The sequence below is a fragment of the Ptychodera flava genome, chromosome 8, assembly GCF_041260155.1.
Source record: "Ptychodera flava strain L36383 chromosome 8, AS_Pfla_20210202, whole genome shotgun sequence".
Lineage (NCBI taxonomy): Eukaryota > Metazoa > Hemichordata > Enteropneusta > Ptychoderidae > Ptychodera > Ptychodera flava.
The window spans coordinates 26,483,592-26,502,604 of NC_091935.1; the positions used below are offsets into that span (position 1 = coordinate 26,483,592).

The 19,013-nt window shown below is 36.8% G+C and overlaps 1 protein-coding gene across 1 annotated transcript; it reads left to right on the plus strand.

Annotated features, from left to right (window-relative positions):
- Window positions 1-606: 606 nt before the first annotated feature.
- Window positions 607-15,708, plus strand: LOC139138911 (kremen protein 2-like). The gene is made up of 9 exons (XM_070707511.1): window positions 607-793; window positions 5,878-6,012; window positions 6,557-6,727; window positions 7,238-7,504; window positions 9,063-9,404; window positions 9,904-9,963; window positions 10,359-10,409; window positions 10,657-10,744; window positions 14,485-15,708. Exons 1-9 carry the CDS (start codon window positions 718-720, stop codon window positions 14,726-14,728), a joined length of 1,434 nt encoding a protein of 477 aa, XP_070563612.1. The 5' UTR covers window positions 607-717; the 3' UTR covers window positions 14,729-15,708.
- Window positions 15,709-19,013: the final 3,305 nt, after the last annotated feature.

Here is a 19,013-nt window from a genome sequence, read left to right on the forward strand (position 1 = left end):
TGTATACAAGCTACAGCACACCGTTTTGTTGTTCTACGATGTCGGATAGAAGCACAGTTATTGTTTACATTTAATTACGTGTCAAAAATCGATATCTGTTTAACATATTATGATATATTATGTAAACAGGTTTTTTATTTGTTTCTGGAACGTGAGCCCTTGGAATCACTCGGGGAGAGGTTGTATATATGTATGGATGGATGGATGGATGGATGGATGGATGGATGGATGTGTGTGTGCGCGTGTGTGTGTGTGTGTGTGTGCGTGCGTGCGTGTGCGTGCGTGCATGCGTGCGTATGCGTGCGTGTGCGCATGTGCGCATGCATGCATGTATGTGTGTATGTATGTATGTATGTATGTATGTATGCATGTATGTATGTATGTATGTATATATGTATACTAAAATATGATTTTTATATTGTTTACAATAAAGTTATGGAAAATGTAAAAGGCATATACTTTGTAAACATTGCCCACGTTACGAGATGTTATCGACTCTGAACGTTATCATTTCCCTTTCGTACAATACGGACGCGGTTTACAGCATGTAATTTGGTGTTTCCTGTCCAGCGACTCGAAACTAGCATTTAAACCAGTGCTTATCAGAGCATTTCCGTATTCGCCTTGTGTAAGTGTGCTGTACTTTATACTGCGGGATACTAAAAGAGACGACTTCGAGGTGAGAAACCTTGTGTAACGCGTTCGGTAGTGTAAATAATGAGCGCTCTGTGGATCAATATTTCAAAAATTCTGTCACTTTTGATCTTCACGTCGGTCGCGTCAGCTAGTCACAGTAAGTATACAAAAATTATTTCACATTTTGCCTTCCAGTTAAAGAGAGTCGGGTTGCAGTTCCTTTTTAGTTTTATACCTCAGAACACAGAGAGGGAGAAAAAGCCCAGTGCTAAGTTCGTTCCTTGAAATAGCATATAAAGGTATTTTAAATTATTATTTGTTGTTTTCTCTTTGCTTCACTTGGAATTATTATTTTTCTTAAAGTTACCCATTTTCCTTTTCTCTCTCGGAAGAATCTTTTATTGCACACGCACCTTACTGCAAATATTCCCTGTCTGTTTTGAGATAATTTTTCTAACATGACATAAAACTGTACACATACAACATCTGAGTCGGCTTCGGGACGATGGAAAGATAATATATAAAAGTAACATGTGCAGCTGTAAGATTTCTAATGGACGATAGGCAGGGAGAGTTTTTCTACGTGGTAAAGGATTGCATGGTACTATTGCGGATGTTAAATACTGCACAATGGCGAGGCGAGGAGAGGAATTATGAACATTAAAGTGACACAAACTATATTACATTGTAGGTAGGCCGGGAGGCGTTTCCATCCGGACATATCACAAATCAAAATTGAGTCATTTGGTGGCCATGTTGGATTATTAACATGCAGTTTTCAGAAAGACTCAGATTCATATAGGACACAATATTATTCCCCTGTGTTACCTTGTCAACCAATATATGCGACGCAATTAGAACAAATTAAACTATCAAAAACCGCAGCTTTAATTGGTTAACTTTTCTTCGACGCTACTTTGTTAATGCCAAGTAATCCAAATACAGCCTCTTTATGTGTATATGCTATACCGAAGCGTTTGGGATTTCTAAAGTTCGCAATATTTATGTGATACAACGTTAAAGTGACACAAACTATACTCAATCGTAGGGGAGGCGTCTCCTTCCGGACATATCACAAATCAAAATGGAGTCAGTCTCCGAATCAGGGTACAGTGGGGTATGGATATTGATTTGGGTGCTGTTTCTGTATTACATAGCAAGCTTTGAAAGACAAAACCAATCATGAAACAGTGTTACTAAAACATTTGAGATGCCTACAGCGCTTACAGGCAAGCCTTGCCACTTCGATGCCTGGTATGCATGTTTTTTTACACACCCTAAACGTTTTCATATCATTAACAGGAAGGAACCTAATGACGGGATTGTTTGTAATAGTGTGCCTGACTTTAATTTGGATGTGTGTGAGTCAATAGCTATCTGGTCGTAAAGACATTAATTTGCACCCCAGACTGGTGATAGTAATCTGTCTCAAGGCTTACATGTCAGATATATTTCGGTGTCGGTTTTCTGTTGTTTATCCTGTACAAACAATCCAGTCATTAGGTTCCTTCCTGTTAATGATATGAAAACAGTTTAGTGTGTGTAAAAAAACATGCATACCAGGCATCGAAGTGGCAAAGCTTGCCTGTAAGCGTTGTATTTGTTGAAAAACTTGTTGCCCTTGTCTAAAAATTTCTAAATGTATGGAGTGCTTTTAAAAGAAGCGTTATTGAAATATCCTGCATAAAGGGTCATGGAGGTTCGCGACGAAAAATTTTGTCGACAATTCATGATAAGCCTAGTGGCGATATCTTGTATAGGCTACGTGGACAAGCTGATAAAGCTGAATAATGAGTATTCCAGCACGCTTTAGGAAGTAGGGAAGAGAAATTATTGCAGAAGCACAATAAATAATCATTATTTATTGTTTAGTGTGCAGTAAAATGTCAAACTTAAAATTCGGTACATGTAAAACAAAAGGAAAATTAAAAGCGCTGATATTTATCACTAGTCTAAACGCCTGCTGAAAAAATGCAATGAATAACATGTTATGGAAACAGGCGGCAAACTCCCCCGGAAAATACATAGTCCCACCCTATAGAAAAATAGAGCAGTTTTTATTATGAAATAACGAAAGGAAACCGATAAATATTCCATTCTGGCAAGGTAGATAAGCCTACGGGTTGACCCACACACCTAACGTTTACATCATTGAACTAGATTGAGCTTCAATCCATTATAAAGTGATGGCGCTTTTACAAGCAATTTTGAGGACCTTGTAAAGGGACAGTAGCTGTAACTTAAACCAGATATGAACTGAATATGCTCACGTGTTTTACAACAGGTTCATTAATAGTAGTGCGCTTCACAGAACAATAAGATATATGTTATCACTATATGAAGCAGGTTTTTTTCAACATTGCACAGTACTCTCAGATTTTAATCACTAATTACAAAACTTTATTTAATATGCAAATGAGCTGTTAATTAACTTGACACTGCTCAATGCTTCATGGGACAATTAGATATCCATCAGATCAACATTTGTAGCACGTTTCATTTAATTTAATGCTGTAATTTCAGGGTAATGTCACTAATTACAAAGTTCATAAATATGCAAATAATCCCTAAATTAACTTGACACTATTCAATGATTCATAGCACAATTGAATATTTATCAAATCAATATCTGTAGCACGTTTCACAAAATTTGGTGCCGTAACTCCAGAGTTATATACCTAATTACAAAGTTTATTAAATATGCAAATGAACCCTTAATTAACTTTACACTACTAAATGCTTTACAACACAGTTAGATATCTGTCAGATCAGTATATGCAGCAGTTTTCATCACATTTGATGCAGTTATTTCGGAGTTATATGACTAATTATAAAACTTTATGAAATATGCAAATGAGCTAATTATTACCTTGACACTGTTCAATGCTTCTCAGTACAATTGGATATTTATCAGATCAACATCTGTAGCAATTTTCATCAAATTTAACGCTGTAATTTTGGAGTAATATCACTAATTACAAAGTTCATTAAATATGCAAATAAACCCTTAATTAACTTTACATAAGTAAATGCTCTACACCACAATTAGATATCTGTCGGATCATTATCTGCAGCAGATTTCATCACATTTGGTGCAGTTATTTTGGAGTTATATCACTAATTACAAAACTTCATAAAATATGCAAATGACCTATTTGTTAATTTGACACTGCCAAAATGCTTCCCAGTACAATTAGATATTTATCAAAACAATATCTGTACCCAATTTCAAAGACTTGGGTGCCGTAATTTCAGAGTTATATACCTAATTACAAATTTCATTAAATATGCAAATGAACCCTTAATTAATTTCACACTACTTAATGCTTTACACTACAGTTAGATATCAGTCGGATCAGTATCTGCAGCAGATTTCATCACATTTGGTGCAGTTATTTTGGAGTTATATCACTAATTACAAAACTTCATAAAATATGCAAATGACCTATTTGTTAATTTGACACTGCCAAATGCTTCTCAGTACAATTAGATATTTATCAAAACAATATCTGTACCCAATTTCAAAGACTTAGGTGCCGTAATTTCAGAGTTATATACCTAATTACAAATTTCATTAAATATGCAAATGAACCCTTAATTAATTTCACACTACTTAATGCTTTACACTACAGTTAGATATCAGTCGGATCAGTATTTGCAGCAGATTTCATCACATTTGGTCAAGTTATATTAGAGTTATATGACTAATTACAAAACTTCATAAAATATGCAAATGACCTATTTATTAACTTGACACTGCCCAATGCTTCAAAGTATAATAGATATATATCAGATCAATATTGTTGCAAGTATCATCAAGTTTGGTGCAGGAATTTCAGAGTTATCTTACTAATAACAAAAGTTCATTAAATATGCAAATGAGAAGGTAATTGACATGACACTCACAGTACCATCATAATGTTCTGAGATTGTCATCTGTGAAAAGTTTCCTGAAATTTTGTGCAGTATTTCTTTATATATGTCTACACTGTCATTACCGTCTCCATAGGAAACCATTGTACGGAAAAAACGATATTGCATAACTTCATTAATATGCAAGCCACACTAACCAAAATCTAATCAGTTCTTGCAAGTAGCATATGGTACCTGTGTACCAAATCTGACTTGAATCCGTTCAGGCGTTTTTGAGTTATCGTGTAAACAGACAGACAGACAGACAGACACACACACACACACACACACACACACACTAACACACACACACACACACACACACAGGACAGACAGACATACATCGCTATGACAATAGGCCACGTGTTAACACACGTGAGCTAAAAAAATGACTTTTTTACTATTTTTGTTTGGTATGTCAATTGCAAGTCTTTCTACTTCCCAAAGCATGTTTAACACTATTTAGCTTGTAAACACAGCGTTAGATCAAGAAGCTGTATTTGATATTATAATAAACATAGTGAAAAAATAATGTGAAGTTATAGCTGCTGGCCCTTTAAGTCTGCATTAGTACGTCTACCTCTCCCCCCCCCCCCCCCGCTTCGCTGGCAAGTTGTGAAAGCGGAACCGCGAAATCCATGTACTCAAATATTGCCTCCTTGATGCAAATAGGCATGGTCAAACGAAAAAGTCTTTCAGTCCATGATACAAGTCATGTGGTGCTAGTTTACATAATGGTCATACGGTCAGTTTCTGCACCTTTCGTTTCGTAGTCCCTTCTGTGTAATGTCTCTCCATGTTTTCCCAATGCCAAAATCTCTGTCTTTGTATGCATATATATATGTATGTATGTCCACCCATCTCTTCTCTTTCGTGTCTACGTTTTTGTCACTCCATCTCACATGAGTCTGAAATGTATTTACAATGATCATGGACTTTTGCCAACTCAAATTTTAAGGGAATCCTACACATTCATGTTCCCTGAAGAGGAAAAGACAAATTTTATGTACTGGTCTTCTCCTGACATTATCGTTAAAATGTCTAAGTTCTTCCTAAAAGTACACATGATCGAGAATTTTGCTATTAGAGTAAATCGTCGCGCAAAATGTTAATTTCCGACTTGTACGGCGAAAGTTACCGCATCATCGTGAACTATAAAAGCTTAAGGAAATCTGTCTTGCCCACTTTGTCACTGAGTGTTCATAAATTACGTTACATCGTCTTTAAATGGTATTTTTAATTCACTGACTTTTGATGCGTATAGCTAGGAATCACATATTCACAAAACACGCCTTCTTAAATATAGATTTATGTCTCTTCTCGCTAAAGAAATATTTAGACTAGAGGGAGGACAGACTCCATATGAAGGAAGAGTGTCTGTACATCTGAAGGATGCTGGATGGATGCCGGTATGCAGTGATGGTTTGAACACCGATGGCGCAGATGTTATATGTAACGAATTAGGTAATGTATAATTTCAATGATTTTTACGCTCCGAGTCAACTTGAAACTTATGTGATAGTATCAGGTACAATTTATTTTAGCCAAAATAAATCATCAATGCCTTCTGGTTAACTTTTTTCGTCCTTTCACGTAGTCGATTTCCTAAAACGATGCATTGGTGAGTAGTGCCGTATTTTGGACATGTACTTTAAAAATTGTAATCACGTATGAGCATAATCTTAATCTTTCTCCGTCATCACTTTACGACAGATTTCCTACAGCTGTTCTGACAGCCGTGCCAATTTAATAAAAATCGCTGTAACTCATTCTTAACTTTTCACTCGTTTAAATGTTCTTGGTGTATTAGTTAGTTTTCAATGTGTATTTGATAACCGTGGAGATAAATTTCTGTACACGAGGACAGACATTGAATTTCAATATAAAGTTGAATATACTTTAAACTTAATCCCTCTCCACGGAGTCTCTCATTTCTGTTTTTATCATTACTGCATTCACTCACAAGCCTCGAATGACGAGATGAACTGTTTATCCATTACTCTGCCAGGGTTTTCGGCCGGTGCAATGTGGGTGAAAAGCCCCAAAGTAGAAGCTAAAAGCCTAACTTCCGGGTGTGTGTATGTCAATTGTCCGGAAGGGTCAAAGTCTTGGGCACAATGCTATTACAACCTTACACATGCATCATGTAACTGTAAACAAGCAAAGGCAAGCTGTAACTGTAAGTAGTTCTGAAAAATGTATATCAGTCAATCAGTCAAAAGTACATTGACAAACGACACAAAGGACAATTGCAAGTATTGGAGGAATTCAATGAATCTAACAAATTAAACAATTTTACAATACTTAGAGTATCATCCCTCCACCCTCCGTATGCATCAGCTGTGAGTAAATTCAATATACAGCAGGTATACAATAAGCTTATCTTATTAAAGTAAAGGAAAGTGCTTTTTGATGTATATAACCTGACAAAGAACTGGATCTATATAACCTGACAAATGACTGTCTTGAGATTATATTTGCTATTTGTTGTTTTTGTTTTTGTTTTGTATTTTTGGTTCGTTCGTTTGTTTTGGGGTTTTCGTAGGTATCTATTACCGCCTGTTCCAATACTCAGGATAGAATGGAAGCTGTTAAACTTAACCTGTATTTCATTATATTGCGTCGCTTATCATGTTTGTGTAAATACTTATTTAGGTATTTGACCGTACCTTTGGGTTTCTTTTTTCAGATTACGGCTATAGAGGTTGCTATAACTTAGGGAATTTGAAAAGTAAACTTACTATACCTTACGCTGTCGGCCAGCTCACAATACAAGAATGTCTCAGGTTTTGTCGCAAGTATAGATTCGGCGCTGTTCTAAAAGACAAATGCAAATGTTTTAACTCTGACATCGAGGACGGTAAACGTGGAAGCAACGCAATATGCAGAACAGCTTGTAGCGGCGATGACAACCATGCATGTGGCGGTACCTTCCCTAACTACGGAGTTTATGAATGTATGTAAAGTATCAAAGTCTTTTTAGAATAAATATTATCTGTTGAGCATGTTGCTACATAAATACCTGCAACACGTTTGCCAAGTGAAATGACAACTTGTGTGCCACTATTCTTATAAAAAGATTTCAAAAGGCTTCCAATCTATACCATTTATCTATTGATTGTTTCACGGCTGTACTTTCACAATCTCTGGATTGAGGTACCAGTCTGGGATCGTAATGCTTTCAGTAACTGAAGCTGACACCAAAGCTGTCAGTTGTAAACACAACTTCAATCTTTATTACTAAACACCGTTCTCAGCTCCGTTCTCTGCTCCGCTCTACGGTCTGATCTACTTCTACAAAGTATACAACTTAAATAGTTTCCAAATCTACATATGATAATGAATGACTCAAGCTACAATTTTAATTAAATACAGATCATGTCGGAAAATATTAAAGGACAGGAAATATTGTCAAAACAGGACGAAGTGTTCTTTCAACACGAAGTTTGAGTCAACGTCAACCTCCGGTCACTTCTAATGATTTTAACATCACTCAACACAAGACAGTGACGTTTACTTCAAGGTTGTGAACGTAAACAGTCTTAGTGAGTAATAGGAAACTACAATCGTCAAAAGAATAAGCATAGGAACTCAGTGTAGTCTTGGAGATCACTTTAAGGTTACTAGAGTTCAAGTGAATTACTACAAGTTTAAAAGTATGAAATCCTGGGAAAGGGAAAAGGAAACGAAAAGGAGGGCGTTACGATTGTTTCGTTGATTGATTGATCGATTGTTTGAACTTCAATTTGAAAATACAAGGGAATGGCCTGATGTCCAGTAAGAACACGTAAAAACTTAAATCGTACACCTTCCCAAGTTAATAAAAGTTACTTTGTCACATTATCTGACTCTTACAAGAGTGAAATACGTAAGCTTTGCCCTTGTCCGTTTGTTTCAGTATTTGAAGAGCTATTTTTGATGACTTAAGACCTTGTCATAAAACGGTGATTCTAAAGATTCGTATGATATAAATTTAATTCTTTGGGCGCAAAAAAAACCATTTTGTTTCTGAATCGACATGTACGCGTGTTTGTAAGAGTTTTAAAGTGGATCGAATCTGACATCCGATGTTTTAATATTTACAGTCCATGGGTATGTTGTGTGCCGATTATCATGACTCTCTTTGCTTGTACATCAGGGCATGGGGCCAAAGACATGGTATTTTAGGGAATCGTTTTCCTCTCGTTACGTCTACGAAAAAGTTAATGATTCTATAAGTGTGTGTCCAGAATTTGTTTTTGGACTTGCCTTCCTGTAACTATTTGATCTATCCTGTATAATAGAGCTCTTTTTATATGTATTTCTAGTACAAAATTTAGTTATTAATGCCGCCCCGTCACATTTTAATGTGCATACGTAATGTGTCTGATATTTTTACGAGTTTTTAGATACATTATACATAATCTGTGTCGTTGTTATTATTATTTGTTGTTGTTGTTACTTTTCAACACAAATATGAACTCTGAAAGTGTTACCATAGCAAAAGTTGAACTCACGTTTCATCATCATCTTAGCTCAAATGGGAGCCTGTGGAGGAAAGTACTCAGCGAACAACGGGACGATCTACTCGCCGCAGTTTCCCGGATGTTACTTTGATAAATCTAGTTGTTCCTGGAGTGTAACCTCCATCGAAGATCACGTCAGCCTTGATTTCACGATACTCAACTTCTCTGACGAAAGCTTTGAGATCACTGTGACTGAGGAGCATGATGGCAGTGTGACAATGTTGGGTCGATACAATAAAAAGTCGCCTCCAACGTCCACTATACTATCTCGCTCTGAAAAAACAGTCATGATTCAGTTAAATATGGTCAAGGAGAGCGGTGGCTGTACGATGTTTGCCATTGATATCAAAGGTGAGGGCAGAGACATAAAACATTTGTCCATATTGTAGTGGTAATATTATGACAGTCGCGTGACCCCGGCCACGTGATAAATTCCACCCAATAGAATGACACGATGGAAAGTGGAACGCATCGTTGCCACAATGATTCGGTGAGAAATATGCTATCAACTGCAAATAAACGAACAAGTAAGTGGTTGGTCTGTAATACTGATGATAAAATCACCACTGTGAACCAGTCAAATATGTGTTACGTTTTTCTGAACATGCGTGTAGAGGCTATGGTTGGTCTTTTTAGCGACCGTGACCCCGATATTTTCGAACACCTTGAATGACGACAGGTAGCCGTGCTGTACTTGTGATCTGAGGTCATGAATTCTGTAGTATGTAGACAATGCCATCAATGCGAGTAGTTTGCCACACTTCCAGAACAGGACATTCCTCAATTTGAACAATTTTATAAGATATAGTTTGTCTGAAATCAAGTCAAGCATTTTGTTTTATCTCACCAGACAAAGTTCCACCCACCGGTAAATCAGTTCAGCCAAGCTCAATATCTACAGAGACAACTGGTAAAAAGCTCTTCGAATTACTTACTGTCTTTCTTTCACTGTCTTTCTTTGTGTCTATGCATATGCATTATATGTTTCTATGTATCTATGCAGTCTATGTATACATCTATGTGTCAATCTTGTTTCTGTACATACATACATACATACATACATACATACATACATACATACATACATACATACATACATACTGCACGTCTGTGCGTCTGTACGTGCGATCTGCTGACCTACCTATCTGTTTGTGCGTGTGTATGTATCTTTGCATTTATGAATACAAGCTTGTATGTTACACTAGTTTACACATCTGTAACATCGTAAGAAACATTAAGATAATTCTAAAGCATCACCTGGTATTGGCAAGTCGGTAAGATGTCTTCCCATTGGCTTTATTACAGAATCTTCTTCAAACACCGGTCTTGAAAATGCTGGTCAAGGACTTCCTCTAGGTATTTTGAACTTCACTTTTACTTACAACATATCTAAGCAAATGATGTTCATTGCACTTTAAACACAAAGCATTTTAACCCCCTTGGTAATTCAAAGTTTTTCATGATTTTAGTTTGAAAATAATCTCGTCACCGGCAACAAATACAGCTTTATGGTTTTGAAACATCAAGTATAGCAATGAACCTGTACCTTGTCTATTCGTTGAATATACCGAACTATGACGAAGTTACTGAAATTGTTTTACAGGTTTGATTCTTGGACCTGTCCTTGGCGTTACAGCATTAGTACTGCTAATAATTCTTATGATTGTATGCTGTAGATCAATCAAGAAGAGGTAAGTTCGAGGTTTGATCGGTCTGATCTACAGTTTTGAGTAATAGTCTCTGTATAATATGGTACCATATGCCATTAACTTTGACAAAATGCTGTCTCGTGCGAATGCGCAATCATTGGATTAAAGTACATGTATACTACTTATTTGATCAAGTGTACCATCCTTGAAGTGCTAAGTGAATGCATTTCTCATTTTCGTTTGATACTATTGCACAAAGGTATGCAAAGCAGGGCTATTTTCTTACGTTGGTCTGAGCTTCATTTTGTAAATTTCTGATGGAAAACCTAGTGGTCCTAAGAGCAATACCGTACAATATCTTACTTTTCACTCCTCGTCACACATAATTGGCATGTAGCCTTGAGGGTCTATAGCACAATGAATCATTAGTCCATTTTTTATCCATTCTCCGTGAAAGGATCCCATAAACGACCAGGATACTATCACATGGAGTATTATTCTGATTTTATTCAGGTTTGTCAAAAATCACAACAAAATGATCGTTTTTTGTTATAGCTTCTTTCAAAACGACGTGCAAATTTAATTTTGTTAATAGTTACTTTGCCTGAGTTGTATTCATTTCTGCTTATTTTAATGCTATAGGAAGAGGTAAATTGTATCAAATACACCACCTAGCGACTTCAATACTTTTTTTCTGAATCGTCGACCTTTGCTTCACAGAAACAGAAAAAGGCTTGACGCAAAGGCCATAGAGTGATGCGTGCTGACCAGCATCAGCTTTGGCCTTAACTAGATACTGAAAGAAGCATGAGATCTTTTGTTACTATGTTTGTTACACTATGTTCATGGCATGGGTACCATTGGTACACCATTATACCTTTACATGCTTGTTCCGGTGAGCCCTTGGTCCTCACAGGTTCTTGTACCTTGCCAGCAACATTTAAAGATTAGTTATCGAAATCAAAACGGCAAGAAAGGACAATGTGGATGTGAAGAATCTTAAGATTACTCAATGTGACATTTCTTTGTTTTTGATGATTTTTTAAAGACCAAGAAAAGCGAACAATGTCAGTGGCTAAAGAGAGTAAAAGACCTTACATATCTCTGCCATGATATTGTAAGACGACCTCTCATATAAATTGGGTCAATTTTCAATTTTAAACAAAGACATGAAACGCTCAAACAAAAGCAGGCACCATGGAGAAAGAAAAAGACAATGTTATCATCCCACCGCATAAATAACTTTAAAAATTACAGAAACTTATGTGTAAGGAGCAGTTTCAAAATGTCTGGAACAATCTCCGCAGCAAAGTCGTGCTATTTCTCAAGTTAAAAACTATCTTCTGTTGATTGACCAATCAGAGTGCTCAATTCAGGGTGTTTTATTCACTCGTAAAGCCTTGGTCACCAAATTCCAGAAACGAATCACAGCGCCGTAGTAAAGTACTGTCCAATCAAAAGTGAACATGCCATATTCTGTAGACATCTGGTACGTTTTAATATTCAAATTTGGTAACACAGCGGAAACCAGCTGCAACACAAAATCTGCTGTGCCCTAGGGCATTTATATAATGTGCCCTAGGGCATTTATAGGATGTTCCATTACATTGGAAGGCTATTTCACAAATAAAAGTTTTAATTCATATCCTAAACATGTTACATTGACAAAGGGGACGGTTGACGTAAACACATTGAAAACGAAAATATATCAGTTAGGGGCGATAGTTTTTAAGTCGGATAAAACCCTCGTACTCGGGCTCTTCAGGTATATAAAGTCCAACCCTACGATAAAATGTCTCGGCCTGCGGCCTCGACATTTTATCGTTGGGTTGGACTTTATATACCAGAAGAGCCCTCGTACTCGGGCTTTATCCTATACTTAAAAACTATCTACTGTTGATTGACCAATGAGAGTGCTCAATTCAGGGTGTTTTATTTACTCGTAAAGCCTTGGTCACCAAATTCCAGAAACGAATGACAGCGCCGTAGTAAAGTACTGTCCAATCAAAAGTGAACATGTCATATTCTGTAGACATCTGGTACGTTTAATATTCAAATTTGGTAACACAGCGGAAACCAGCTGCAACACAAAATCTGCTGTGCCCTAGGGCATTTATATAATGTGCCCTAGGGCATTTATAGGATGTTCCATTACATTGGAAGGCTATTTCACAAATAAAAGTTTTAATTCATATCCTAAACATGTTACATTGACAAAGGGGACGGTTGACGTAAACACATTGAAAACGAAAATATATCAGTTAGGGGCGATAGTTTTTAAGTCGGATAAAACCCTCGTACTCAGGCTTTCTGGTATATAAAGTCCAACCCTACGATAAAATGTCTCGGCCTGCGGCCTCGACATTTTATCGTTGGGTTGGACTTTATATACCAGAAGAGCCCTCGTACTCGGGCTTTATCCTATACATATTTAGCCATAATACCTTTTGTTTAAGTAATTGTCAATTCTAACTTTTGGATATATGTAATTTTTATTTTTAACAGCTGAAAGCTCGGATGTTCTGTCTTACTTATATAGCATTTCTTTTGCAGAATAACAACATGATTCAACAGAATTTACCTTTCTTTGTCTCCAAGAGTTATTTGCTTTGGTAAACGTCTTTTCCGGCATCGCAGAACTTTTGTAACCGTCCAGTGGTGCATTAAGATTAAATTTATATGCCGTATCTGTATCATATGATAAATGCGCTCCTACAATCTTAATGGGTGAATTATGCTATTTTACCCTGAACAACTTATTTCGACGAAATCTCCATTTACCTAACCATGATGCCTCTTTTTGTCAACATTAACACATAGCCATGACACAAGGGGAGTTTTGTTTAAGAAGGCAAAGAAGGCTTTCAGGAGAATGTCTTAACATTAAAAAAACTATCTACTGTTGATTGACCAATCAGAGTGCTCAATTCAGGGTGTTTTATCTACTCATAAAGCCTTGGTCACCAAATTCAAGAAACGAATGACAGCACCGTAGTAAAGTACTGTCCAATCAAAGTGAACATGTCATATTGTAGACATTGGTACGTTTTAATATTCAAATTTGGTAACACAGCGGAAACCAGCTGCAACACAAAATCTGCTGTGCCCTGGGGCATTTATATAATGTGCCCTAGGGCATTTATAGGATGTTCCATTACATTGGAAGGCTATTTCACAAATAAAAGTTTTAATTCATATCCTAAACATGTTACATTGACAAAGGGGACGGTTGACGTAAAGACATGAAAACGAAAATATATCAGTTAGGGGCGATAGTTTTTTAAGTCGGATAAAACCCTCATACTCGGGCTCTTCTGGTATATAAAGTCCAACCCTACGATAAAATGTCTCGGCCTGCGGCCTCGACATTTATCGTTGGGTTGGACTTTATGTACCAGAAGAGCCCTCGTACTCGGGCTTTATCCTATACAACACATGTCAGGTCATCAGCATATGCTGATCCTTTCATCTCATGACCCAAAAAACAGATACCGTGTCATGTGCAATTTTATTAATAGAAAATGTAAAGAAATTGTATATAAGATCGGAGAAAGTGGATCGCCTTGCCTTACTTCCCTATAATGTGGGAAGTTCCCTATCCATGACACAGCTTGTTGGATTACTGTAAAAATATATACTCATTAGAATTTTTTCTTGTTTGTCTAGATTTTTTGTTCGATTTTCGTTTTTTAACGATACTGAGTTTTAGTTCAAATATTGAAATTGGCATGATCATGTGAATATCGAAAGAAATACTAGATTTCAATCTTTCTTCTTTGTAGGGATAGTGAACACACGGCGAATGATGAACCAGCCGATGCCACTGTCCCTGGGAACTACATAAGTGAAGCGGAACTTCAGTATTACGCGCAAGATGAAATTTACGAATGTCGTCCTACTACTGACACGCGCTCTTTTGAGAAGACAACTGATACATCTGAAAAAAGCCAAGACAAATGCGTGAATGCATACTTTGCGTATGAGACGAAATTTGATGCCGAGTATTCTTATTTAAAACATTCCTAAGCAGCTGGATCATCAACGTAAACGTATGGCACTCTGATTCTCTAGTTCGGAATTTGTGAATAATGTTGTAATGAAGCAAAATGTTCTGCCTTTTCCAGTGTGAATTTTCGTTATATGGACAACGATAGTGGCGGTGAAATCCGTGTGCATGTTTAAAGGGATCCTGTCACCAAACAAATAGAAAATATGTTAGCTATTTTATCACTGTTTCTCAACAGACTCGTGCTTTGACGCAACGCTAGCAAGGATTGCGTTATGTTGCTATCGTCAATGTGGAGGATAAATATAATAACGAAATTTAACGATACCATGTATTGATAGCGAGTGCATATATGAAGTGAACTGGTCAAAATCGCGTGGTATACCGTCGCTGGGTGTGATTTATTGCTATAACACCATAAAAGTATATTTAATTTCGAGCATGGAACGTCAAACTGGGTTTTTTGCTCTAGCCGAAAACTCGCGCGTGTACCAACCGTACGATACTACTTCTTTTTTCGTCTCCACAAATCAGATAGGTGCATTCGCGCCATCAATATACTGGTATAATATAATTTACAATGTTTCTTTTGCCACTTAATCCAGCACTATTTTGTATATCGAGATATGTGCTAATATACAATGGCGACTCTTACCTACAAGACTTTCTTTGTACCCCGGTAAAATTTTGATTCCTTGGCGTTCCTTGACCAAACGGTAAACGCCTAATATGAACGATTTAATATGACAAATGAGGAGGTATATTGAATAACTTCTCGTTAGAACACCTGTATTAGATTATAACCGATACCCAGACCTTCAATTATATCTCCGGCCAAGGATCTATAAGGGGCTGAGGATACTACAATCACCCTGGTAGAGACCTGTAAAAGATGAGCATGTTCCGTCATTATCAAAAGTTCATTTCAGAGGCTCCAACTGATAGTGTAAAGTTTGTAATTTCAATTTCATCAATAAAGTCGTTTGTGTTTTTAAAAGCAGTTGCTTTGTTTGACCAAGTTTATCATATATATATATATATATATATATATATATATATATATATATATATATATATATATATATATATGAAGTATACAGATGTCCTCGTGGGAATTTGTATATATATATACAGGGCTCGCAATTAGCGGTTATCCCGCGTCCACAGACTACCAACTTTTCCCTGGGGCTACCAAAATGCATGAAATGGTAGACCACACGGACTACCAGAGAACGGGACATAAAATTCAGTCAGTACTTGGCGTACAATGTTAAATATCTGAACTGACGTACTTGAATGACAGGCACTGGAAGTGATGGTCAATGAAAACATACTTTCATTGCATTTTGATCATAATGTATCAATCACGGGCAAAATGCCTCCTCCCTACAGAAAGCCCATGGCCTATTTTTAGCACTGCTACAGTATGTCTAGTCTCGACGTGCTGAGAAGGTCGTGGTCGTTGTCATGACGGCTACCAAAATTTTCATACAACTTTGAGAATGAAACAAGTTGTTAATAGATCATCAAACTTTTGAGTATTACTGTTGTTCATTAGGTCAAAAAAGATCATTTCTTGTCACCGCGTGCGTCATTTCAGAACATGAGCCTCATGGCATTTTTAGGAGTTACGTACTGATCCTTGATATCCCTCTTTGCATGTCCAAAAATACTAACGGCAGTGTTATGCAGCCAGTGATAAAAGACAATAACTGTTGCATCAATAGTGCCAAACCAGCATTGTTAAGAAAAAACGGCAAAGAAAGGAAACCGTGCATGTCGCATCACTTTTGCTGAATGTCAGGGACCAGAAACAATTTTTTGGTACTAAGTGTGTAAGTATTCACATCAAATGACTGGAAAATTCAGCTCATGGGCAGAATCTTGAAAAATTGATTTTTCTTGTCTGGTTAATGAAATACAATATCCCTAAACTAAAATATGCATGGACTACCAGCCATGCTCACTGAGCTATCAACTTCAGAAAATGGTAGCCCAACTACTAGGGGAAAAAGTTAATTTCGAGCCCCGATTATATATATATATATATATATATATATATATATATATATATATATATATATATATATATATAATATATATATATATATATATATATATATTATATATATATAATATATATATATATATATATATATATATGCTCATCACAAATATCTCTATATCTACCTTAGAACTATTTTAAAGACCTTATTGTCTATTTTCAGAATATCCGTGTCTAATCAGTGTAGATGCTCATGCAGATTGTCTTATTCGGAGCTCGGAACTCGTCATGTTAATTACAAGCTATACGGTATCTCAGAAGCTGACATTACATACGATAATCAGGCAAATTAACTCGACTTATAACATAAACTGTACCCACATTACTGCTTGTTTCGGGTCTCTGTTACATTTATTTCTTCACTTCCGTCCAATGTTGAGGTAATATACAGCGAGGTGATATTTCCTGTCCAGCGATTTGGAACTAGCATTCGAATCGGTGCTTCTCAGAGTGTTTCAGTACTCGTCGCACTTAGCTTGCTGTACGGTATACCATTGAATACTTACAAAAACGACTTCGAGACGAGCCGCCTGACGTACTTGTTGTGTTAGTCATGTGTGCATTGTGGATTAATATTTTAAAACTTCTGTCGCTCTTATTCTATGCGTCGGCCCTGTCAGCTAATCATAGTAAGTATGCTAACATTATGTTGTTAGTGAATTTTTGTGCTCTGGTTCTTCCTGTGTGCCATGCTTCATAGACCATGAAATGTCGCGGGTTTGCTTTGAATTTCTGCCACCAAATGACCATCAAGGAAACAAATTTACCAACCACAAGTTAACAACATGTTGTCCCTACACGTCTCATGATTTTGCACAGACTCTAGCAAAGTAGGGAAAAATATCAATAGGAACTCAATTGGTTATATCGACCTTTGCCATGTATAATGAAGCCGTTGTGATGGCCGATGAAAACTAGAGGTCAGAAGGCGGACATTTTTATATCCTACAGTTGGAAGACAGTTGCGAACAGTTTTCGCTTTTCCTTGTGAATTCTAATTTTGTTTAATATAAAGAAACAAGCGCAGTACTACTAATGAGAAAAATCACTCTGGTCAAGGTCGCTGAGATTTTTTTGCTAGTTTACCCTTAGCAGACATGTGCATGCCCCTAAACCATGTCAATTTGCGTTAAATGTGACAGTCACGAATATCAGATGTACTTAAAATGTAATTAGGGGTCAAACAAAGTGAACAGTCGGCACCACTGTTACTTGTGACATAATTACCTTTGTAAGAGCTAAAAACTAAGTTCAAGTTCATAATATGTTGGCGTCACCTCAAGTACAACGCTACATTTTCAAAATGGAATTCAACAGATGAGACCTGTCAGTCGTAAAAGCAATCAGGATTTCGACAGGTTCAGCCTTTTCTTAATCTGAAAGATTTGTATAGGAAGTACGCCAAGAGATGATATACCCCAGAGTTTAACCTCACAAACTCAGGTTGCCGTCCTTTGCTGTCCTTCTATTACTGTTTTAGTGAGAGTTTTCTTTGGGATACATCGGGTGCTTGAAAGATGGATAGGGGAGCATTATTTTTCTCCCAGCTTCACTCTGGAAAATTTTGGCCAGGTTTTTATTTTAGATCTTTTTTGTCCGCGCACGCATCTCACTGCCAATATTTCCTGGCCTTTTTGAAAAATTTTTCCTTAGCTGACATAAAAAGCAAATTTGCAAAGAAATGTACAGTACAAAATTTTGAAGTGTAACTAAAGCATATAGCACCTGCTTCAGGAAGATGGAAAGGGAATAGAAGCAAACTTTACTGCAGTAAGATATACTGATAGATCACAAGATGTTTGCATAAAGGAGAAGTAATCTAACACTCAATTGTATAAGTGCACTGCGAATATTGCGCTTGAAGTTTACTGAAGTTGACAAAAAAGAGTCATTGTGGAAATATTCGATATTAGGGTTGGGTTGTCATGATCATCCTGGCTGGTTATTGTCAAGAACAGCAAAGGACATCAAACATCTTGTGTAGGCTATGTTTACGAGCTAAATGATGAGTATTCAAGCATGCTGAGGCAGTAAGGCAGAGGAACTCTAGCAGAAGCACAGTAAATAATAGTAGTAAAAATGTCCAACTGAAAACTGAGTACACGTAAAACAAAAGGAAAAGTATGAGTCATATCCATCATATCGAGCAGAAAGATTTGCTTAAACAATGCAATGAATTACATCATATGAAAATGGGGCCCCGAAGACGAGCAGGAAATCCCAGTAACTATCGTGCGTTA